Source organism: Chlamydomonas reinhardtii, chromosome 7, assembly GCF_000002595.2.
Source record: "Chlamydomonas reinhardtii strain CC-503 cw92 mt+ chromosome 7, whole genome shotgun sequence".
In the NCBI taxonomy this organism is placed as follows: Eukaryota; Viridiplantae; Chlorophyta; class Chlorophyceae; order Chlamydomonadales; family Chlamydomonadaceae; genus Chlamydomonas; species Chlamydomonas reinhardtii.
In genome coordinates this window covers 732,083-754,680 of record NC_057010.1, presented here as the reverse complement: position 1 = coordinate 754,680, position 22,598 = coordinate 732,083, and the positions used below count along the sequence as shown (strand labels likewise).

The 22,598-nt window shown below is 65.2% G+C and overlaps 3 protein-coding genes across 4 annotated transcripts; all 3 read left to right on the top strand.

The window, feature by feature from the left end:
- Window positions 1–320: 320 nt before the first annotated feature.
- CHLRE_07g317850v5 (uncharacterized protein) lies at window positions 321–3,501 on the top strand. The gene is made up of 9 exons (XM_001700955.2): window positions 321–592; window positions 678–792; window positions 886–960; window positions 1,087–1,212; window positions 1,406–1,533; window positions 1,797–1,962; window positions 2,219–2,398; window positions 2,609–2,755; window positions 2,940–3,501. Exons 1-9 carry the CDS (start codon window positions 531–533, stop codon window positions 3,279–3,281), a joined length of 1,341 nt encoding a protein of 446 aa, XP_001701007.1. The 5' UTR covers window positions 321–530; the 3' UTR covers window positions 3,282–3,501.
- Window positions 3,502–3,610: 109 nt separating this feature from the next.
- Window positions 3,611–14,780, top strand: CHLRE_07g317800v5 (uncharacterized protein). Of its 2 annotated transcripts, none has more exons than XM_043063915.1 (21): window positions 3,611–4,082; window positions 4,300–4,647; window positions 5,000–5,125; window positions 5,448–5,523; window positions 5,747–5,943; window positions 6,202–6,267; window positions 6,753–7,156; window positions 7,393–7,525; window positions 7,804–7,928; window positions 8,413–8,551; window positions 8,923–9,102; window positions 9,417–9,479; window positions 9,935–10,118; window positions 10,995–11,095; window positions 11,488–11,553; window positions 11,771–11,980; window positions 12,195–12,533; window positions 12,803–12,910; window positions 13,156–13,317; window positions 13,625–13,705; window positions 14,100–14,780. In XM_043063915.1, exons 1-21 carry the CDS (start codon window positions 3,933–3,935, stop codon window positions 14,247–14,249), a joined length of 3,408 nt encoding a protein of 1,135 aa, XP_042922482.1. In that variant the 5' UTR covers window positions 3,611–3,932; the 3' UTR covers window positions 14,250–14,780. The 2 variants fall into 2 exon arrangements, with proteins under 2 accessions (XP_042922482.1, XP_042922483.1); XM_043063914.1 differs by having other exon boundaries at window positions 10,992–11,095.
- A 50-nt stretch (window positions 14,781–14,830) lies between these two features.
- On the top strand, window positions 14,831–22,589 carry CHLRE_07g317750v5 (uncharacterized protein). Its single transcript, XM_043063913.1, has 13 exons — window positions 14,831–15,077; window positions 15,279–15,497; window positions 15,739–15,837; window positions 16,242–16,311; window positions 16,764–16,877; window positions 17,221–17,321; window positions 17,562–17,657; window positions 17,892–17,987; window positions 18,391–19,818; window positions 20,211–20,470; window positions 20,705–21,053; window positions 21,294–21,593; window positions 21,729–22,589. Exons 1-13 carry the CDS (start codon window positions 14,967–14,969, stop codon window positions 22,173–22,175), a joined length of 3,690 nt encoding a protein of 1,229 aa, XP_042922481.1. The 5' UTR covers window positions 14,831–14,966; the 3' UTR covers window positions 22,176–22,589.
- Window positions 22,590–22,598: the final 9 nt, after the last annotated feature.

Here is a 22,598-nt window from a genome sequence, read left to right as displayed (position 1 = left end):
CATTTCAACAATTTGAATCTGAACTGGATGTGTTGCGGTCCGGCTGTCATGCTCCGGCCACCGACCAAATTTTCCCCGCCGCTTCGTGTGCCGTTGGCAACCCAACCTCACTGAGCCCAGGCCCGACCAGGAAATGGCACGATGCACAAGCGCAGGCCAGATCATAGCACAGCTGGTAGGAGGCCGGGGTGGCAGCGCAGCGGGCTCGGAGTTCAGCCGTGGGGGGTGTCAGCTGGGGCATGGCAGGTCGTGTCAAGCCGAATGCCGAGGCTGCACGAAGCCCAGACTCTCTGCTGTGAGACCATTGCATTTCATACATCGAACTGCACAAAAGCGAGCAAGCTCGCCAGGCGCTTGTCAGTGAACAGAGTGCTTTCCCATATTCTAACAAGGCCCTCGTTCAACATGAACCATTTGTTACGCAATAATATTACACACATGACATAGTGAAAGAAAGCCGAGCTCGAGCAATCCTCGAAGTGACCCTAGCGACGTTTCAACGCTCTGGTCTCTAGTGCGCAAGCAGAAAGATGGCGAGCCACGATGAGGTGTCAACGGAGCTCACAGCAACACAATATGTCATTCTTGCCGAGTAAGCATGCAAAGACCGCGGAGACGCCGCAGCGGACTGCGACTCCCATGGCATACATTTGACATGCATATATTAACATTTCCAGGAACCAACGGAAGAAGAAGGCCCTTGCGGAGACCAAAAACCAGTTCAGCAAGGTCGCGGATGAGAACCGTGTGCTGCTCAAGCAGCTCGAGGACACGCAGCGGGAAAACTATCAGGTGGGGTGTTGCGGAAGGGCTAGGGGAGCAGTATGCGACAAACCAATTATGGGGTCCTTGGGTTTCGTGCTGAACGTGCTGGCACTCCAACAGGTGACCGAGCACCTGCGGCGGGAGCTGTTGGCAAAGACCGAGGCAATCGCGGCGCTCGAGTCGGACTTGGTGAAGGTGAGAGATTTGGGAGGGACGCAGTTCACTGCAAACTGAGACACGCGCGCAGGCCCGGTGCACATCCTTGTGTCAACGTAACACACCGTACTGCGGCGCGCCCTGGTGTGTGTGCTTGCCGTGCAGCTCGCAGCCGATAAGGATGGGGAGATTGCTGCCCAGAAGGAGGCAGCGGAGAAGGACAAGGCTCGGATACGCGCGGAGGGGGAGGCCAAGGCGCGGGAGCTGCAGGGCGTCATTGACAACCTGCAGGTGGGTGTGACGCGCCGTGCGGGCGCTTGACTTGTGTTGTAAATACCGTGTGCCTTTGCTTCGTTACGTGGGAACGGCACTGGAAAGCCAGGAACCTGAATACTCAGGCGTCCTGCCAGGCATTGGCAAGCACCACGCAAGCTGCCTTGCATGGGCGCTTCTTGACAACAATCCAAAACAACTGGACGCGCAGGCCGACCTGGCAAATGTGCTGGAGTTCAAGGAGCGGCAGGCGGAGGTGGAGGAGGCGCTGATGCGGCTCAAGGAGGAGAACCAGGTGCTCACGGAGAAGCTGGAGCAGCAGCGGGTGGAGCTGGACAGGTGCGTGGGAGAAGGGAAGACAGAGCACGAGGGAAGGAACTATGCAGGATTGTGTGCGCGTGTGTGCTACCGTAGAAAGCCTGTGTGTGATGCCGTGTGGTGCGGCAACGCAGATCCATGCGTGTCTGGGCGACGGGTCAAAAGCTTCTACGGGGCCGGGACCGGTGATCTGTGCAGGGGTAGGGGTGTGCGGCCCGTGGCGTTGGGCACGCGCCCACCTCCCCACGCGTGACCGGCCCCACCTTCCATTGCCGAACCCGCAGGTACTATTTTGAGCTGAACACGCGCATGCGCAAGGAGTATGAGCAGCGGCTGGAGGAGCTGAAGAAGAGCGCGGAGGAGGAGGTGGATGAGCGGCTGGATGCGTCCGTGAAGCGCATCCTGGCGCAGAACCGGCGCATGGCGGAGGAGCTCAAGATCCACGTGCAGGTGCGGCACCAGGGGTGGGGTTGGGCGAGGTGGGTGGGTCCTTTGGGCAGCTTGGAGGGGGTTGTATGGGGCGGAGCGGGCGCGACGGCTTCTTACGGCTGTGTGCGGGCCGGCGCACGTACGACAGTCGTGGGCGCGGTCAGTGCACCGATGGGCGTTGTGACGGAGCGAGGCGCCTCCAGATTCAGGAGTTTTGTCGACGTCCATATGTTGGTAAAAGGCATGCACTTGTGTGTTGTCTTCATGTGCCCTGCAGGAGACGGAGGCGCTGCAGGCGGAGGTGCGGGTGCTTGAGGAGTCGCGGGCGCGGCTGACGCGGGAGGTGGGGTTGAAGACAGACCTGGAGGCGGGCTACGCACAGCGTGGCGCGCGGCAGGCGGTGGCTCTGAAGGACGCACAGTCGCGGATCACGGCGCTGGAGAACAGCCTGCAGCAGGTGCGTGCGGATCTCGTGGGACCGCGAGACTGCTGACGGGTTCTGGTTTGTTGCCTTTGTGTCGTGGCAAAGTTGACGGAGGGCCTGATGTCTGCCAGCAAGACATGCATGCTGATGGTGTGGAGTTTGCGTGTGTGAGGATGCTATGCCAATGTCTAAGGCATTGACATTTACCGGGGTGCTGTGTTGCGATGGGTGCTCACAACACAGGTGGTATCGGACTTTGACCGCGAGCGGCAAGCGAACGCGAAAGCCACAGCAGCGGCGCTCGCAGACGTGCAAGCAGAGAGTGAAGCGCTGCGGCGGCTGGTGAAGCTCAAAACGCGCGAGCTCAAGAACGTGCGGCGGCTTGCGCAGGTGCGGCGACGTGTACTCGGGAACGGGAGGCATGTACGCATGGTTTCGTCCAGAACGGTGTTCCAAACGGTAGCAGCCTGACCCCCCCGGCGACTAATTGATGAGAAATACCTGTTTGTGGCTTGAAGGGCTCTGAGCCTCTGACTCGCGCTCCTCGACTCCACCCCCCCCCCCGCTGCTTCAGGAGGTGCTGCTGCAGCGCAGTGACGTGGAGGCGTTCCTGCTGTCCAGCCTGCACGCGGTGCGGCGGGAGATTGAGCGCGAGAGCCTGTGGCCCTCACGACAGCCTGGTGACACCGCGGCGGCGGCGGGGCGCGCGGTGGCCAACGACATCAAGGACCTGCCCTGGGAGGACCGGGAGCGGGTGCTGCGGCTGCTGTTCGCCAAGATCAACAACCAGGCGCAGCAGGTGCACTTCGGCAGCCTGCCGCCACACCCGCTGGTGGATGGGCTGGGCGGCATGGGGGCGTCGGGGCTGTTGGGGCCGGGCGTGGCGAGCGGCGCCGGGCCAGCGCCGGTCGTGTAGAGGACTAGGGCAGGAGGGTGTTGGGCTTGGAGCGGCAGATGGGCTATGGTGTGTAGCGTGGAGGGATGGCGGGGGCAGGCGGAGTTGTTCGGGGCGGCGCTGGCTTTCTAGCAATAGCGTCGGAAATATTGACCGCAGGATGGGGCACCAAATGAGGAAGAGCGCATGGTTGCCCAGCCCAGGATTTGCAGTAACGCGAATGGTGTAAGCGCATGCAAGTCGGGATTCGCGCGCCTCCACTGTTCGCCATGTGTCGGCTCGGCGGCCAAGCAGCGGCTCAGTTCATAAACGGCAGTTCGCCCAGTCCGCATTCGGACCCAGCCCCGGACCTCCGCTTCGCGGGGCCAGGTGGCAAAGGACGTCCAACTGGGGGCCACGGCTGCAACCAGGTGCATTCAAGGCACGCGTGCGCAAGATACACGATGGGAGTTGGTCAAACTCGCCCCGTCGATGTTTGCTGCTGCTGTAATAACAAGCAACATTCTGTGAGCGCGCGTAGCAGACAAGCAGGGCGACGCGTTCACTGTTCAAATAGCCAAATTCACTTTCATGCGCAAGTTTACTGCTGGTCGCTTAGTCCAGCTGTTTAGTACACTTGCAAGTTGCATTTGAGGATGTAAGAATGCGTTCACAAGAACCAAAAACGCAAGGATGAAGAGCGCGTTCAAGGATGCTGGCGCGAAAGCAGCTCCAGCTGGCGCGCAGGGAGCACAGCCAGCGCCACCGGCAGCCAGGAGCGAGGAAGCAAGCATCAGGGAGCTTGTGGAGAGCTGCCTGGTGAATGACGACTTCACGCCCGTGGTGCGTGCCGGGACATATGTACGGGGCCGAACCCTGGCCACCCTCGGCGACTTCGTGGCAAACCCGGACACTGTGCGCACGACCCTCTAGTCAATCCACTTCAGATGGTGGTGACACAGGCCTCCCAAAGGTCGCGATGGCCCTGTCCAGCCACCGCTGCTCTGTGTTAACCCCGCCCCGGACTCCTCCCGCCCCTGGCTCCTCCCGCCGCCCGCAGCTCCGCATCGTCTTCAGCGGATCCGCCAAGGACTCCGCGACGCCCACCGCCGCCGATGCCCTCCTCGGCGGCGGCCCGGCCGGCAGCCCCGCTCCCCCCTCCGCCTCCGCCTCCGGCGCAGCCGCCGACTCGCAGCAACCCAAGCAGGCGCTGCTGGACGGCCGGCCAGCACTGGAGCTGCTCAAGGGTGTGCTGAGGTCGGTGGCGGCGGAGCAGGACGGGGTGGTCAAGGAGGTGTGTAGCCTGCACGCCATGGAGATCGCCACGTGTGTGGCCGAGCTAGACCGCATGGCCCTGAGCGCGGAGGCGCTGAGGAAGGCGGCGGAGGCCAGCAGCGAGGCGCTGCAGGTGGGTGGGAGAGGGGAGGTAGGGGGAGCTTTCCAGGGATTGCGGAGGGGGCTGCATTCATGGTAAGCTCAGGAAAGGATTCCGGGGCGAGGAGGAGAGCGTGGCCTATGCTTTGACAACGGAGCCTATGCACTCGACAGTCGTCCCTATTGGGGAGGGGGGGGGGTTGGAGAGTTTGGGCAGGGGGGCTTTCGATTGTCAGGGGTGAGAGCGGTGCGGGTGAGTAGGTGACCCTGGTGTGGGTGCGGCTGTATTGTTGATTGGCCGCTTGAAGAACTGGACTGTGTCAACTGATGCCCCCACGCCACATATCTCTATCGCCCCCCCTCCCCCCGTTCCGCATCTGCCCCAGCGCGCCGGCGGCACGCTGGCCTCCACCGCGCGGGACCTGCACGGGCTGCTGTCGGCACAGCGGCACCTGGCGGCGGGGGTGGGCGGGCTGAGGGCGGTGAGGCGGCTGCTGGCGCGGTGTGGACAGGTGAGGCCGGGGCAAGGTGGCGGGGTGGCGGGGTGGCGGCGGGGCTGGGGCTGGCGCTGGGGCGTGGCTGTGCGGCTGCGCATGAGGTCTTGCCACATTGGGCATGTCCGTACGGTCGCATGACGGCCCGGATGGAAACTAGGCAGGAAGGCAGGTGCGCAGGAGGTTCGCAGAGGCGCAAGCTGGCGAGCGGGGCCCTTGACCTTGCGGCTGGTACACGCCGGCTTGAGCTTGTGAGGTGCATGATGGGTGCTTCCTGTGTACGACTTCCCCTTCCCCTCCCCTCGCCTCCCCCTTCCCTCGCCTCCCCCTCTCCCCGCAGGTGGGCCAGCTGCTGGCGGCGCGGCGGCTGTTTGCGGCGCACACACTCTTGGAGGCGGTGCGGGCGCAGGACCTGGGTGAGTGGTGGAAGGAAGTGGTGGAGGAGGACTAGGGGTCGGCCATGTACCGGAGATGTAGACTTGTAGCTGTATGGGCTGTGGGCTGTCTGACACAGCGAATGCTGGGCGAAGCGAATGGGATGCCGAGTCGCGTGCCTTTAGACCGCGCCTGACTGCGCTCTGTAACCCTTTGTAATCATGCCTGCATCACACTTTGTTTGATTGCCCACACGCATTCCAGTGCTCGCGCTGGAGGTTTTGTCCAACAACACCACGGTGGCGTCGGCGCTCGCCACCGGGCCCGACGCGGCGTCGGCGCTGGCGGCCGCGGCGGCGGCGGCGGCGGTAGGCAGCGCGCTGGATGGCGGCGCCGCCGGCACCGCGGGCATTGCGCCCAAGCATCAAGCCATGGTGTCCCGCCTTCGGCGCTATCTGCAGGTGAGCCAACAAATAGTGACGTCCGGAGATGGTTAGACTTGGCCTGGAGTGACTGGTTAGATTGCCTGTTGGAGGATGCCTCGAGCTGCCCGGTGGTGCCTTGTGTGCCTTCGCCGCGAGGGGCACTCCGCCATCTTACGGCAGCCTTTGCTCCTCCCGCCGTGCTTTGTGCGAGGGCGTCTCCCCCTTCCCTCGGCACACATTGCCTGGAATCCTCTGACTGGCCATGCCTGGAATCTCTTCCCCCCGTGCCCCCAGGGCCTGGTGACTGACCTGGAGGCGGCGGTGGAGTACTACGCAGTGGCCGAGTTCAACAACTGGCTGGTGGGGGAGGGGAGGGGAGGGGAGGACAAGGGAGGGGAGGCAAGGGGTTGTAAATCCCAGCCCACACTAAACCAAACCAAGCGAAACAAGCGGAGTCCAGGTAGAGGTGTTAGTTGCAAGTGATAATGCTTATGGGATGGGGGCCGAGGCGTCGTGGAGCAGCAGGGCGAGCGGAGCCGGCGATACATGTCGCCGCCCGGGCTCGGTGGCATGCACAACAGCACAGGACAGGCACGGGGACGGGGGAGGGGAGGGGATGGATGGGTGTCAGGTAGAGAGTTGCTAGCACAAGGGCAGTGCCGGCTCCGAGCTATCGGCGACAATGTCCGTTTACAGCCTTGACCCACGGCCTCGACCTGGTGGACGGCTTACTCCTCGACTCACCACCTCATGTGCTGCTGCGTCCGCTCCCGCTGCTGCTCCTACGGTACGCTCCCGCTGCTGCTCCTACGCTCCTGCTCCTGCTGCTGCTGTGTGGCCCGCAGGTTGGTGTCCGTGCCGAGTCGCGGCAGGTGGGCCTGCGCGCCATCCGCCAGGCCGCCATCGGCCGCCAGCTGGGCGACGACCTGGCGGCGGAGCGGCGCAGTGTGGCGGCGGCGCTCATGCTGGCGGAGAAGGGCGTCAGCGGCGGCGGCGCCAGCGGCGGCGGCGGTGGCGGCGGCGGCGGTGGCGGTGGCGGTGGCGGTGCCTTTGCGGGCGGGGCGGCTGCCGCCGCCGCCGCCGCAGCAGCAGCTGGCGGCGGCGGAGGAGGCGGGGGAGTGGATCCAGCGCGGGGCGACTTGGTGGCGGCGGTGGCGGAGCGGGTGGTGGTGGGCGCGCCCTTCCGCAGGGACCTAGCGGCGGAGGGCGCGCCGGCGCCGCCGCCCGGCTCGGCGGCCGCGGCCCCCAGGTGGGGGCTGTGTGGTTGGCTGGTTGGGTGGTTGGGTGCGGGTGGGGCAGTGAGGGGTGATGAGGAAGGGGCACGTCCACGTGTGCGGCTCTCGAGGAGGGCAAGGGCTCTTGGTTGTATGGGGCTCGTGCTTGCCCCTGCTGTTGCTCGGACACAACGGACATGCGCTCAGGCATGGACTCTTTTGTGTCTTTGTTGGTTTTTGCACGGCGTCCAACACGTGACGTGACGCGCAGGGGCATGGCGAGGAGCGCCACGGCGCGAGGCGGCGGCGGCAGCGGGGTGGGCGGCGGCGGCAGTGGCGGCTCGGGCAGCGGGCCCGGCCCCCCGCTGGACGTGGCCACACTGCATCCGGGGCAGCCGCTGCAGGTGGGTGCGGGGTGCGGGGGAGTTGGGGGTTGGGGGTCGCGGGGGCACTGCAGGCACAGCAGGGGCTCTTGGGCTCTGGGTTACAGATTCCTGGTGCCATCAAGGGGGGAGTGATCGCTCTCTCAACACATACACAAGCTGGGTGCGTCACTCTGACTCACCTTGCTTGCTTTCTCCGTGTAGGAGTGTCTTATCACCCTTGTGCTCTTTAACACACACACATACACACACAAACACAAACACACACACACACACACCACACACACACACACACACAGGCCATCCAGGCGCTGTTGGCCCGCCACCGCTCCATCGCCGCCGCCGGGCCGCCGCCGCCCGTGTGCGCGCTCACCGACTACACCACCGGGCTGCTGCAGGGGGTGGACATGCAGGGACTGCACAGGTGTGTGTGTTTGTGTGTGTGTGTGTGTGGCGGGGGGCGTGTGCCTACGTGTGTTGGCGTACGTGTGTGGAGAGGACAAGGCGTATGTGTGTGTGCGTGTGTGTTTGCGTATGCATGGGGGGATAGCGCATGTGAAGGTGCGACCGTGGACGTGTTGGCCAGGGTGTGTGGGTGACCCTGCTCCCAGGCTAAGGTGCTCAGCGGACAGATTTGGACGTCAAGGTGCGCGAGGGGTGTCCAGGATGTCCATCCATCGCCTCGCCCCGCTCTCTGCGCCCCCCATCCACCCCGTCTCGATTATCCTGGGGGCTTGACTTTGATTATCCCCCCTTCCCCTCACTCCCTCCTCCGCTTTCCCCCCTGGCCCCTCTACCACTTCGTATACTAATCACGAATGTGACCCCTTCCCCTCCCTCCCTCCCTCCCCCCCCACCTCCAACACACACACACACACACACACACACACACACACGCGCATGTACAGGTGCGTGCACCTGCACCGGTGCCTGGGCCGCATGCCCAGCCTGCGGCGCTACTACCTGCAGCAGCGGCGGCTGCAGATCACCACCGACCTGGCGCCGCCAGCGCGCTTCCTGGAGGCATACCAGGCCTACCTGGCGCAGGTGGGTGCAGGGGGCGGGTGGGCGGGTGGGTGGAGGGGTTTGATTGGGGATGGTTAAGGGAGGATGGGGGGCGAGGCTGCGTGTGCGTGTGGTTGGGCATGTGGCAAGAGTGAGCCGGTGCGGGATGGAGTGGCTTGGAGCGCGGTGTAATTGACGGAGCTTCATGGGGTTCCCCAAGCTTCACTTCATGAGCATGTCCGTTCCCCCGCTCAACCCCCTCTGATTGTTTTGGAGTCGGCTCCCGTGCCCCACTTCCCACTTGGTTTGCAACTGTCTCTTCAAGCCTCTGCCTGTGCTCCGCTAGTTTGGCTGGTGTGGATTACTTCGGGCTAATATGTACACCCCGCCGCCCAAACTCGCCACTCCCCCAGGTGGTGGGTTTCTTCGTGGTGGAGGACGCGGTGGCGGCCGCCGCGCCCGACCTGGTGTCGCCCGACAGCGCCGCCCTGCTGTGGGAGGCGGCGGCGGCCTCGCTGCGGGGCGTGCTGGCGAGGGCGCTGGAGGAGGCGCTGGGCGGCGGCGCACCCGCCTCCATCATGCTGCTGCTCAAGGTGGCGGGGGGGCAGAGTCGTGGCGGGGGGAGGGGGCAGGGTGGTGGTGGTGGGGGTGGTATTGATGGCGGGGGGTTTGTTTTCACCTGTTAAAATCAAGAAAGGGAGAGAGGCCGATGGGGCTGGTGGCAGCTGTGCGGGTTGGCGTTGATGTAATTGGGGAAAGGCTCGGCACCGCGTGGTGTTTGGCGGTGATGTATGTGCGGAGCCGAAGCAGCCGTGGGAGGAAATGCCTGTGTGCAAGAAGTCACCAAGGTGGACCATAAAAACTGTTGCTCTGCCTTTGTCCCCGTCATATGTGCTCCGCACAACAGGATTTCATGTTGTTGGTGTGCTCGGCGCTGGGCGCTCGCGGCTTCGTCACCGCCCCCGTCACCGTGAGTGCTTGGGGCCTGCCTGCCTACCTGCCCCACTGCCCTCCTTCCGTCCTGACCCACCGCCCACAGGCGGCTCTGCCGTCGTTGAGCTGCTGCCCCGCTCACCTGCTGCTTTGGGCCTGCCCGCCTGCCTGCTGCTGCCCTGAACCTGTCTGCTGCTGACCTGTACCTGGCGCAGTGACGCTGCACCTGTCCACCCTGACCATGCATCCCTCGCACTCCCTCTCCTCCCTCTCCCACTCCCTCCCTCTCCCGCTCCCTCCCTCCCGCTCCCTCCCCCACACTACTCTTCCTGGCTACGCGTTCACGTCTTGAATATTCATGAATGCACCCCTAACCCCCCCCACCCTGCCTGTGCTCCGCTCATTTTAGTTGCTTTGGTTCAGTTTGTGCTGGTACTCACATCCTCCCCTCCCCTCCCCTCCCCTCCCCTCCCCTCCCCTCCCGCCCGCCAGGAGCTGCTGTCTGCCTCGCGGCTGCGCTACCACGAGCTGCTCACGGCGGGCGTGGCGCTGCGGGTGGGGCGGGCGCTGGCGGCGGACGGCCTGGTGGGGGGGCTGGTCGTGACGGGCGAGGCGCAGGCGGCGGAGCTGGTGGGGCGGCTGGGGCTGCCGGCGGTGCTTGAGGGGTACGGCGCAGGTGCGTGCTAGGGAGCGTGTGTGTGTGTGTGTCTGTGTGTTAAAAAACGAAACGAAAGCCCGCCCAATGACGCGACGGAGTTACTTACCGATACCCACCATTTTTACCGAGCGTCGCGTGACTGTCGTGACCCAGGTAGTCATACTTACCCGCGATAAGCCTGGAACCCCACGGGCGACCATTCGGCCTGACCCCGCGTTGCACCTGTATGCGTCCATGCTCCGCACCCTGGGCGCGCTAAACAACGTTTACCCAGCACGCCTAATTCCCAGATTCCCGCCCGCTGGTCGTAGTCGAGCTCACCTATAGGCAAAGGTGGAAGCATGGGCATAGGGCGGCAGCGAGGAAGTGTCACGGGCATGTGAATGGCAACGGCGATAAGAGAGGCGGCGTGCAGCAGACAAGCTAGGTATCACGCGTCCCAAATCCCGCCCACTAAGTACAATAACACTATTGGAAGAGGGCGAGTTAGCGGTGGCACTGCGACGAAACGGGGTCGAGGCGGCATGGGGGACGTGGCGGGCGGCGGTTGCAGCGTTTCCAGACGCGTGTCAAGCTGGTGTGTGTGCGTGTGACGTGTGTGCGCGTGTGTCTGTGTGTGTGTGTGTGTGTGTGTGTGTGTGTGTGTGTGTGTAGGAGGGGGTGTATGTGCTCGAGCCAAACCAATGGGCATGTGGGGAGGTGGCGCACGGTGTGTTGTTCCGAGGGAGGATGCGATCCTGGAAGTGCGAACCGAATCCCGCGCTGCCGTGACAAGCTCCGCACAGCCTGTTGCCAGCCTGCCTCGGCGCCAATGCAAGCCTTGTCCTGGCCTCTTATCTCGGCCTTGGCCTCTCCCGCTTCTCCGCCTCTCTCCCCCCCTCCTCCTCGCAGCAGTGCGCCCGGCTGTGCCGTACACGGCGCCCTTCACGCCCTGCCTGCCGCGCATCCTCACCGCCATACGGGGGTTTGTGTCTGACTCGCTCGCGTACCTGCAGGTGCGAGTGATAGGAGGTGGGGAAGAGGAGGAGGTGGTGGGCCCAGGCCCGGGCCCGGGCCCGGGGTGGTTGTGGTCTGGGGCGTGGGTCTGGGGGCTACATATGTGGCGTCTGGGGGCTACATATGTGGCGGAGTCAATGGTCGGGATGGGGCCCAAGTTGGGCGCAGCTGGGGAATTTATTGATAGCATCAAGCGCCAGTCGCTAGCCGCTGTATCCCCCCTCAAGCGTCTAAGAGTCGTTTGGCCTGCCCCGGATGCCCCCAGCTGTCGCGCTGCTCCCACAACCCCTCTCCGTGCCTCGCTGTCCACCATCCCCATGGTTTTGATTTAGTTTGGGCTGGTATTTACAACTCCACCTCTACCCCTACCCCCACCTGGGTCTGGCCGCAGGGGCTGCTCAGTCCCTGGGAGCTGCTGCCGGCGGTGCTGCACGCGCGAGACCGGCTCATCGGCAAGGTGCGTTTGTGTAGATTTGTGTGTGGTGTGGTGGGGTCAGCTGCACGTGGATGGTGGAACGTGGACTACTGGGAAGCATCCCCCTGGGGCGGCATCAACGCGCGCAACCTGCGCAGCGCTTGCTCCGAATCAACTTGGCTGTTTCGTCCACTCTTTCCTCTTTTGACTGCATTCGATCTTCACTTGTCGCCCCGCCCTTTACTGTGCCACGCCGCAGACGGTGGTGGATGCGCTGGCTGACCACACGGCCCGGCTGCTGGGGGCGGACGCAGCAAGTGCGCCGCCGCCGCCGCCGCCCTCGCGCGGCGCGCCGCCGCCGCCGCCGCCGCCGGGGCCGTGGCGGGCGCGCGAGGTGATGCACATGGTTGCGAACGCCTCCTGTCTGGCATCCGCCATGCAGGCACTGGACGAGTGGACGTTGCTGCAGGTGTGGGGGTATGCGGGCGTATGCGGGGGCGCGTGGGGCTGCATGCCGTGTTTTGGGGCCTTGCAGCTGCGCCTAACATTTTAGCATTTACGGAAATGCATGAAGAGGAAGGGTGGGCGTGAGACTTGCATGGAGGTGAGCACCCGTGTTGCGTGCTGGCACATGCTTGGGGGGGATTCATCAACTGCCTCCTGCCCCGCTCGCGTCGCCGCAGGTGCGACCCCTGGGTGCCATGGCGGCGGCCGCGGCGGCGGCGGCGGCCTCCGGCGGCGCAGCCGGCGGCGCCGGCAACCCCCTTGCTCCAAACCGCGCCGGCGGCGGGTCCGGCGGCGCGGGCGGCGGCGGCGGCGGCAGCTCTGACTCCTCCATGGGTGCGGTGATGGCGGCGCTGCGCAGTGTGCAGGACGCGGGGGAGAAGGGTCTGGTGCGGCTGCTGGCGGCGCGTGTGGAGGCGCTGGTGGCGGCGGGCGGCCGCGCGGCCAACTGGCTGCCTGGCGAGCCACTGCCCATGGGCATGTCGCCCTATGCGGAGGAGCTGCTGGCGCTGCTGCGGGTGCGGCGGGATGGGTTGTGAATACCAGCCCAGGACTAACCAAACCGAGCCAAAGTAGCGGAGCACAGGCAGAGGCGTTAGGGGGGGAGGGGCAGGGAAGCTAGCCGCGGCAGGGACGGGACCGGGAGGGCATTGTGGGAGCGCCTCAGTATGAGGCGGGGTAGTTGACTCCTGCAGTTGGCATACAGTGTCTTGGTTCGCCAGTGCTCTTGAAAACTGCCACATCCATCCACCTTTGCAATCCCGACTTGCCCCCCCTCTCCTGCCAGGACTCGTTTGAGTCCGCCGCCGCCACCCTGCCGCGCTCCTCCTTCCTGTTCCTAGCCCGGGCGGTGGCCAGAGCCATGGGCGGCGCATTCATGCAGCTGCTTAAGGAGGTGAGAGGTCGGGGCAGCATGTTGGAGGTGCCATTATTCATATCAACCGCACGCAAGTGCGCACCGCCCACGCTCGCCGCTACGCACGCGCACATGCCGCTCTCCTCCGTCCCTGCCTTCCACCACCCTCCCCACCGCCACCACCACCACCCCCTTCCCCCGACCCCCACCACCCCTCCACCCCGCCACCCCTCCACCATCCTCCAACCTCTTCCCCCGACCCCACCTGCCCCCGTCCCTCGCAGGGCGTCAAGGCCTACAACCTGTTTGCCCTGGAGCACCTGGCCGGTGACGTGGCGGCACTGGACCGCTACCTGTACGGCCTCAGCCTCAGCGGCGCAGTGCCCGGCCTGGCGGAGGAGTTCGCGGGGCCCAGGCAGCTGTGCGCGCTGCTGCTGTCGCCCAGGGTGGGTGTGGGGGGTTGTGGGGGGTTGTGGGGAGGGGACGTGTGGGCGTGGGCGTGGGGGCGTTGTGGCAGGGGTGGCGGCGGAAGGAATGGGCTCGGGTGGGCTGCTGAAGGGAAGGTGAGTGCTGGCGTGAGCGCCTGTGTCGCCTGTGTCAGCGGCACCTTCCTTGACGGCCGCCCATGCTACCTACCCACTTGGGCTTGGAGTGGACTCCCCACCCCGCTCCGCTTCCCGCTCCACTTCCCGCTCCACCCTCCGGTCCACCCTCCGCTCCACCCTCCGCTCCGCCCTGTCCCGCCGCCCGCAGGTGGAGGAGGTGCTGATCCCGGAGGTGCGGCGGCAGCGCTACGGCTCGCTGGACCTGCCCGTGCTGGTGCTGGTGCTGGAGGTGAGAGGGGGTGAGGGCCTGAGGGGGGTTTGTAGATACCAGCCCAAACTGAGCCAAACCCAGAGCGAGGAGGAGGGTGAGGGGAGCAGCAGCGGCGGCGGCGGCGGCGGTGCGGCCTGCTGGCCACCCCCAGTCCTTGGCGCCACCCCTGCTGCGCGCCAAGCACATTGGTACCATCGTCGGCTTCATCGCACACCGCGCACAGGATGCTTTTGGGTTGTACAAGTATATTTCGCATCCACACGGACATTCTACCCAAAGCCCCGCCCCCACCTATTACACACACACACACACACACACACACACACACACACACACACACACACACACACACACACACACACACACACACACACACACACACACACACACACACGCCCACTTTGCCATGCAGCGCTACCGGGAGCAGTCACGGGTGGACAGGACGAAGGAGAAGACGGGGCACGTGTCCAAGCGCGTGCTGGAGGGCATCGCCAAGCAGCTGCGCGGGCAGATGGTGGCGGGCACGGCCATGAGCGGTCCGCGCGTGCTGGAGGATGTTTGAGAGGAGGGTTTAAATGTGGAGATGTGGGAGTCTTTGGGTTTGTGGGGATGGGGATTGGGATGGGGTGTAGCTGCCGGTACGGTGCTCTACGGATGCAATGTGAGAGGATGCTGTTGAAGAGCGGGGGCGCAGGACGACGGCTGCGGGCGGGCGGGAGGAGGAAATCGATGTGTCCGGTGTCAGGTCAGGTGTGGAGGCGCGAGCGGTTGGAAAAGATGGCAGGCGCTGCATGCTCAAGGCTATGAGTTTGAGTACCTAGAGCTCGGTGTCGCGGATGGACGAGTTGACCACGAAAGGGCGCCAAGAAGCGGGAGGTCGCAACGCGCCAAAGGCGCATGGCCATGAACCCGCGCGTCGGCACGTCGATCACACTCCACACTTCTCCTGTCGGTATATCTGGACTGAATGCACGCGACGCGATAAACTCGCTGCTGGTGACGAGTCAGGCCTTGCGACAGCACTACCAACTCTTGCCCCCGCTGGGCTCTTGACGTCGACTCGCTTTATGCATGCATGTAATTGCCAGTAAAGGCATTACATGTCATATCAAGTGCTGCAAGACGTGGGTTAGGACGAACGGAACTTCATTGTGCGTGCGCATTAGCTTACACAAGCGAAGCGACCAACGCTTGCAGCACAAATAAGCAGACTTCGAGCACGCAACAAAGTAGCTACTTGAATTTGTGAAGCCTTAGGTGCCCTGTTTCAGCGGTCGACATGCTGCTATGGGACCGCGCCACGCACGTCTTCTTTCTGCGGGCGCTTGCGAAGCACAAAATCCCCGGCTCCACCAAGGGTGGCGTACTGGGCGACATCGCAACATGGATGGTGCGGGGGGTCGCAGGGTTGCGTGGGCTTTTGTAAGCGTGCCCGTTTCACAAACGTGTCAGCGCACGTGGGGCCGACCTCACGCCCACGCCACGTACCACATGCACAACTTGCTTTTCATCCCACCCATCCCAAACACCCGCCCCAGCCCCCATCCCGCACGACTGCGCGGCTTGCCCCCAATCTGAACGTGCGGCACAGGTGGTGAAGGAGCTGGTGCGGCCCGCCACGGCCCACACCAAGTCCGACTTCGTGCAGTGTCTGGTGGGCGGCCAGCTACCGCCCAGCTACAGCCTGCCCTGGTGCGGCCCCAGCGGCAGGATGGAGGCGGCGGCGCCCACGGGCGAGGGCGGCGGTCTGGGCACGCCCACGGCCCAGGCCATGTTCGGACCCACCACCTACTTCGCCAGCCACGCCTGGGTGAGCGCCACGCGGGACGCCAGGCTATGTGAGGCCGTGTGCGGGACCATATGAAGGGCCGTGTTTGAGGGCCGCGTTCGCGGCTGACATAGGGGCCGGCTGCCAGCAAGCCACACACTCCTACCCATAGCTTCACGCCGATGCACCACCCAACTCAACAGCAGCACCGACAGCACCCCGCTAAGACTAGGCCTGTTGGCCGCACCCACAACGTATCAACCATAAGCACCACACCACACAGAGCTACAAGTTCAGTGAGCTTGTGGAGCTGCTGGAGGCGCACTACGCCGCGCTGCCGGCCAGCCAGGGCGGGGCGGCCTACGTGCCCGTGTTCTACTGGGTGAGGCGGTGGCGGTGGCGGTGGCCGACATGGGTGGGAGCGGGTGTGGCCTACTGGGCTATCTAGCCCGTGGTGTATAGGGTTTATTGGTGAGCTATGCCGTATGGGTGATGTATGTGAGGTCTTGGTGAAGCCGTCGCTGTTGTAAGTACAGCAAGGAAGGTTGCGCCGCGGTGAGGGCGGGCGGCGGCGAGGGTGGAGCGAGGCGATTAGGTTGGGGTTGGGCTGGCGGGGCTATGGGCGCGAGTGATGTCGAGTAGAGAGTAGGGAGGTGGCGGCGGGACGCAGCCCACGGTGTGGTTTGGGGTTGTGGGACGGGGCGTGGGGGTTTGTGGATGCAGTTATCGCGCCTCGCGTCCGCGCCTGCCCACACACCCACACACGCTGCCCGCTCTTGCCCGCAGGTGGACATCCTGGCTGTGACGCAGCACTTCACTGGAGACTTCAAGGACCACCCCGACTCCAACTTCCCGGGTGGGTGGGCGTACGGTAGCTTCAGATGCTGCAGCAGATGCAGCCGCAGCAGCAGCAGCAGCTGCAATGGCGGTAACCGCAATGCAGTAGAGTGTGACATGGTCATGTGGGACAGCACCGCTGCGGGTCATGCAGCAGTATGGAGCTGCCGACAGCGCATGACGACATTACCTCACCTGCCTGCTTAGCGACAGCACACACACACACACACACATGGTGGGTATCGGCAAGTAACTCCGTCGCGTCATTGGGCGGGCTTTCGTTTCGTTTTTTAACACACACACACACACACACACACACACACACACACACACACGCAAACAACACACACACATACAACACACCTCTGGTGTTTTCCTTAACACGCACATATGCAAACCCACCTGCACGACCTCACGTCATGTCCACCTGTCCTCCTGTCCTCACCTGTCCTGCCCGCACACATGCTGCAGGCGTGATCCGCGCCAGCCAGGCCGTGCTGTTCACCATGCACCCCTGGCGCAGCCCCGTGGCGCCGACCCGCGTGTGGTGCCTGTTCGAGGCGCTCACAGCCGTGGAGAGCAAGGGTGCGTGCGCGCGTGTGCGTGTGTGTGGGGGGGGGGACAAAGAGGTAGAAAACGACTGCACCCAGTGCATTGTACGGTGTTGTGTATTGAATACCGCCCGTGCGTCTGTGTGTTCATGCGTGTTGTATTTCGTGGCAGCGCGTGGTTTGCCGCAAACGGGGCCTGATGACTCCCGGACAACAAATTGCACTGGTTAAAAGGGGGATCTGCTGATGCAGTTTACGAGCCAGTGACGTGGGGTGCGACCAATCACCCTGCTCTGGACCCCATCAGTGCGGCACACACTCCTGTGCTCCCTCTGCTCCCTCTGCTCCCTCTGCTCCTCTTTCGCCCGTGCCTGCAGGTGTGGGCCTTGAGGTGCTGCTGGACACTCGCGACAGCGCCGACACGCGGCCGCAGACGCTGCTGGCCATTGTCAGCTCCATCAACGTGCTCACGGCGCAGGTAGGTACAGGCGTGTGCGTTCAGGCCGTAAGGTGCCGTTAGTTGGGCGGAAGGGGATGTAGGAAGGCAGGGTAGTGAGGCCGCGCTTGGGAAAACTCCGCATCCCCGCAACCGGGAGCCAGCTATTACCCATTTCATTTTTTCACTCGGGCCCTGAAACGCTTAAACCCTCAAAACCGTAAATCATGCACGCACACGCCTCATGCACACGCCCCACGCACACGCCCCCCCCCTCCACAGGCCACGGTGGCCTCCGACAAGTCCTACATCATGGACTGTATCGCCAAAGGGCTGGGCGCCGCCGCCTTCAACGCCACACTCAAACGCCTGCTGCGGGTGCGTGCGTGGGCGGTTGCGAGTGAGCATGTCATACGATGCGTGTGTTTCGCGCTCGCTCTGGTGGTGCAGGGGCGCTGCTCTTGCCTGGAACGTTTGTGCGCGTTGTTCTAAGGCTTTGGTGTCATATCTGCGCGGGCAGGTACCGTACTTTGGTGTCGCTCTCCAACCCGTCCTTCCCTCCCGCCCTCCCTCCCCCCTCCCCTCTCCTTCCTCTCCCCACCTCACCAACAGGCCGCGCTGCTGGACACCATGGTACGCAAGGCCTTCCGCGGCGCCCGTACGGCCGATGACGCCGTGTCGTACGGACCCCTGGTGGAGCTGCTCAAGGTGGGGGGCGGGGGGGAGAGGGCGGGGCGGGGGAGAGGGAAGGAGAGGGGTGGGGAGCTGGAGGGCAGAGTGGCAGAGGGAAGGGGGTTGCGGGGGAGGGGATGTCTTGAGGAAGCGCATTGGGGAAGTGTCGAGGAGGAAGCGTGTGAGTTGATGGTTGTTGGTTAACGCACAGACAAAGTGAGGGGCTGGGGGCTGAGATGGTCGCGTACAGCATCTAGCAACCAGGATGGGGGGGAGCTTCTGGGTTGGAATTGTGCACTTGTTGCATCATCGCGTGTGGAGGCTGCTGTTTCGCGGCGACAGCCCTTCCTGCGGCTGCTGACACGTACCGCCACCACCGCGGTGTCTATCTGCTCGCGCCCTTGCCCGTGCCCGTCTGCATGTGCCGACCTCACTGCAGACCAACGGCCGCAACCTGCCCAACGGTGTGGTGGACGTACCCAAAATGATGCCGTACGCCGCCGTAACCGACGTCATCAGCCTGGTCAGCAGTTACTCCGCCGCCAACTGCCCGCGCGTGCTCGTCCTGTCGGGCCGCGACGGCTGTACGGAGGAGCGGCACCGCCGCCACGTGGGCGGTACGGCCGAGGACTGGGTGATCGACTACTACACAGCCTGCATCAAGATCTGGTCGTACCTGCCGCTGGCCAACAAGGCGGCCGGCGCGCTGGGCCGTACACTGGCCAAGCTTGCCAGCGGCGGCGGCGGCGGCGGCGCGGCCGGGGGCAGCTTGGCGGCGGCGCCGCGGCCCGCGCTCGGTAGCAGCAGCAGCAGCAGCAGTAGCAGCGGCGGCGGCGGCGGCGGCGGCGGCGCAGCGGCCGCAGCCGCTGCAGCTAGCGCCGGAGCGCTGCGCGCGGGCCGCGGCTCCATCCCAATCGCGACGAGCGGCAGCACCGGCGTCGCGTCCTCGACGTCTGCAACGTCTGCCTCGGTGGCCGCCGCCACCACCGCGGCTACAATTTCCGCCGCCGGCCCCATCGCCGGGCGGCGCGCAGGCCTTGGTGCAGCAGGCAGTAGCAGTAGCGGCGTGGCAGCCACAGCCACAGCCACTCCCGCCGGGAGTGCAACCGGCGGCACCCGGGCTGCGCCCATTGCGGGTCGCCGCGCTGCCGCTGGTACCAGCGCCGCTGCCGCCAGCAGCAGTGGCATCGGCGCCGGCGGCGCCAACCCGCTGGCCACCACTACTGCCACCGCCCTCGCAAGCAGCGGCGCTAGTGGCGGCGCTGGCAGTAGCAGCCGCAGCCTCGCATCGGCGGCCGCTGGCGTCGGCGTCGGCGGCGGTGCCGGTGGCGGTGCCGGCGGAGAGGACGACGGCGACGGCGCGGGCGGCGGCGGCGCCGGTCCAGGGCTTCAGGAGCTGTACCTGCGGCTAGGCAACGCCGCGCCGCCCATTCGGTGGCGCCAGCCGCTCGGCGACAAGGAAAAGGGCATCTTCACTGCCGAGGAGGTTGCCAAGGCCGCGAAACCAGAGGAGTTTCGCGCCTGGAAAAAGAAGCAAGACCCGAACTGGGAGTCGGTCTATGAAATGGAGGGCCTGCCAAAGCATCTAATCAAGCAGATGAAGCTTGACTGGCAGGAGAAAGAGGAGTTTGAGAAGTGGAAGGACTCTGCACTGACCCAGCTCGCGGTGCAGCGCGCAACCAAGGACGCGAGCGCGCGGGCGACACTGGAGCGGCAGGAGCGTGCGGAGCGTGGCGAGCTGTGGCGCGGCCTGGCGGTGTACGGCGCGCTGCGCGTGTTGTGCCTGCACCGCAGCGTGCTGTGCTCTGACGACGTGAAGCAGCTGGGTGCCGTGCTGCGCGCCAGCCGCGGCCTCAAGGAGCTCCTGGTGGGTGGGTGCGTGGGTGGGTGGGTGGGTGGGTGGGTGGGTGGGTGGGTGGGTGGGTGGGTGGGTGGGTGGGTGCGTGGGTGGGTGGGTGGGTGGGTGGGTGGGTGGGTGGGTGGGTGGGTGGGTGGGTGGGTGGGTGGGTGGGTGGGTGGGTGGGTGGGTGGGTGGGTGCGTGGGTGGGTGGGTGGGTGGGTGGGTGGGTGCGTGGGTGGGTGGGTGGGTGGGTGGGTGGGTGGGTGGGTGGGTGGGTGGGTGGGTGGGTGGGTGGGTGGGTGGATGGGCTTGTTTTTGGGCGCGGATTGAGCGGGTGGCATTTGGACTCCCGGCCACATCACCACGGCTGCTGCTCCCAACAGCCCCTGACCTGTACCCCTCCACACTTACGCATTCAGCTGATTGAGTGCGAGGCGGAGGAGGAGGGCACGCCCACGCCCGGGGTCGCCACGCGCGGCCGCGGCTTCGGCGCCGCCGGCAGCACTGCGCCGCTCACTGCGCGGCTGCTGGCGGCGGCGCTGGGCGGCAGCGGCAGCCTGACGCGGCTGACGCTGACGCCGCCACGGCTGGCGGCGGTGGAGGAGTGGGAGCCGGGCATGACGGCGGCGGCGGCCGCTGAGGGCGGGCAGGGGCTGGAGGCGCTGGTGCTGGCGCCTGTGTGAGTTGTGGCGAACCCCGTGTGTGTGTGTGTGTGTGTGTGTGTGTGTGTGTGTGTGTGTGTGTGTGTGTGTGTGTGTGTGTGTGTGTGTGTGTATTGGGGAGCATGTGAGGTGGCGCAGGGGAGAATGCGGAGGGAGTTGGGGTGAAAAGTACGCAAGGGTGCTGGTGCCGTGGCTGGTGCTACCGCCGGCAGTTAACATCCAATACTGTGATGCGACACGCCTCACCGTAGGGCGCTGGGACCCGCCGCCGCCAAACAGCTTGCGGAGGTGCTGGCGGCGATGCCTGCGCTTCGCGGCGGCGCAGTCGACAGCCTCAAGGCGCCGCCGCTGACGGCGCCGCCGGCGGCCGCCGCCGACGAAATGACGGCAGAGATGACTCAGCCGTTCAAGCAACCGGAGAGCTACCCCAAAACCGTGCCGGCGGAAACGCTGCGGAAGATCGACTGGAGGATTAGCTACCCCCGCGGTACGACACACGAGATCCTCAGATCCACGCGCACGCCGGATCTGTCGTACTATCCGCAGTATTGTGGCCCCGTGCCGGAGGCGGAGGTCGCGGCGCTGCCGCACGTGCTGCATGTGAGTGTGCTGCTGCTGCTGCTGCTGCTGCGGCGGCGAATGGCATCATGTGTGTGCGGGGGGGTTGAGGGTTAGGGTAGTTGCGCACTTGCGCGGTCGCAGCGGCCGTACTGGGACGGCCGGTTCCCAAACTCTTGGGCATGCGAGCGGTACGTGTGCGTACGGTTGTGTGCTCATGCAATCGGTGCCATCCATTTGCTCAATGCGTTGAAACCCCTTCCCCTTCCCCAACCCACACAGCTGGCCTCGGCTCGCGGCGGCGCGGCTCAGCCCGCACATCGCGTGGCCGTGCTCACACACTGGCTGTCAGCTGTAGCAGCCGGCCCGGCCCCGGCGGCGGCGGCTGTAGCACGCGCCAAGCTTGCCGCGTCGCGCAAGACCGCCATCGTCGCAGAGCCCTCCGAGTGCAAGCCTGCGGGCGGGCCGCAAGTGGACGACTCACTGCTTGAGACGGACATGGAGGTGGGCGCCGCCGGTGTGGAGGCGCGCATGGCGGCACTGCTGGCGGCGGCCCGGGATCTGGAGGCGGCCTCCCTCCAGGTGCGGTTGCGGGGAGTGGGGATAAGGGCTGTGTATGTTTGTGTGCGCGTGTGCACCACCACCACCACCACCACCACCACCACCACCACCACCACCACCACCGCCACGCTACCACTGCACGTCGCTGCCGCGTAGGCCGCGGGCGGCTGCTCCTATGCCTCCTGCTGGCCGCACCTGGTGCCGCCCAGCCGCCGGCGCGAAGTGCTCGGACCCGAGGCAGACCGCCTGCTGTCGGACGCGCCGCGGCCGCCGCCCCTGCCGGCGGCCTCGTCTGCGGCGGCGACGACGACGGGAGGCGGTGGCGGTGGCGCCGGGTTCGGGGGTGGTGCTACAGCCCTGCTGGCCTCGTCGTTTGGCGGGGTGGCTCTGCCGCCTGGCAGTAGCAGCGCGATTGGGGTGCTGGGCGGCGGGGGTGCTGTTACTGCTGGCGCCGGCGCCACAGCATTGGCACCGACGGCAGCGGCTGGCGGCGGCGGCGCACGTGGAGCGGCTGCAGCAGGCGGCGGCGACGACAGTGACGATGATTTCACTGACCTCGACAACGTGGGCTGGAAGCCACAGCCGGGGCTCAAGTGGCAGTAGCGGATGGGTGAAATGGGCGCATGTCTACATTGATGTCTGCTGGGCCTAGCTGGGTGCGGCATGGAAGGGCGTACTGATGAATACTCGATTCATTGATTCATAAGGTCAAACTCGAAGTCTTCAAATGCAATCGAGAGGCGGTCCAGTCAGGCGCGGTTGGACTGCACCCCGGTCACACTATCACAGGCCACCGCAGATATGGAATGGCTGTCGCTATAACTTTTGATTCTTGGTGCCTAGTCCTATTGCGGTGATGGCATAGGGCACGGTGGTCTGGGCGCAGGCCAGGCGCAGCCAGCAGGAGAGGGGGTTGGGACGTGCGCGTGCATGCGATGCGTAGGTGGGGGCTTGGGACCGAGCAGCCTTGACATTTTGAAATATTTATACGAGCATGAAATGTAATCTCCGCATGCACCAACATGT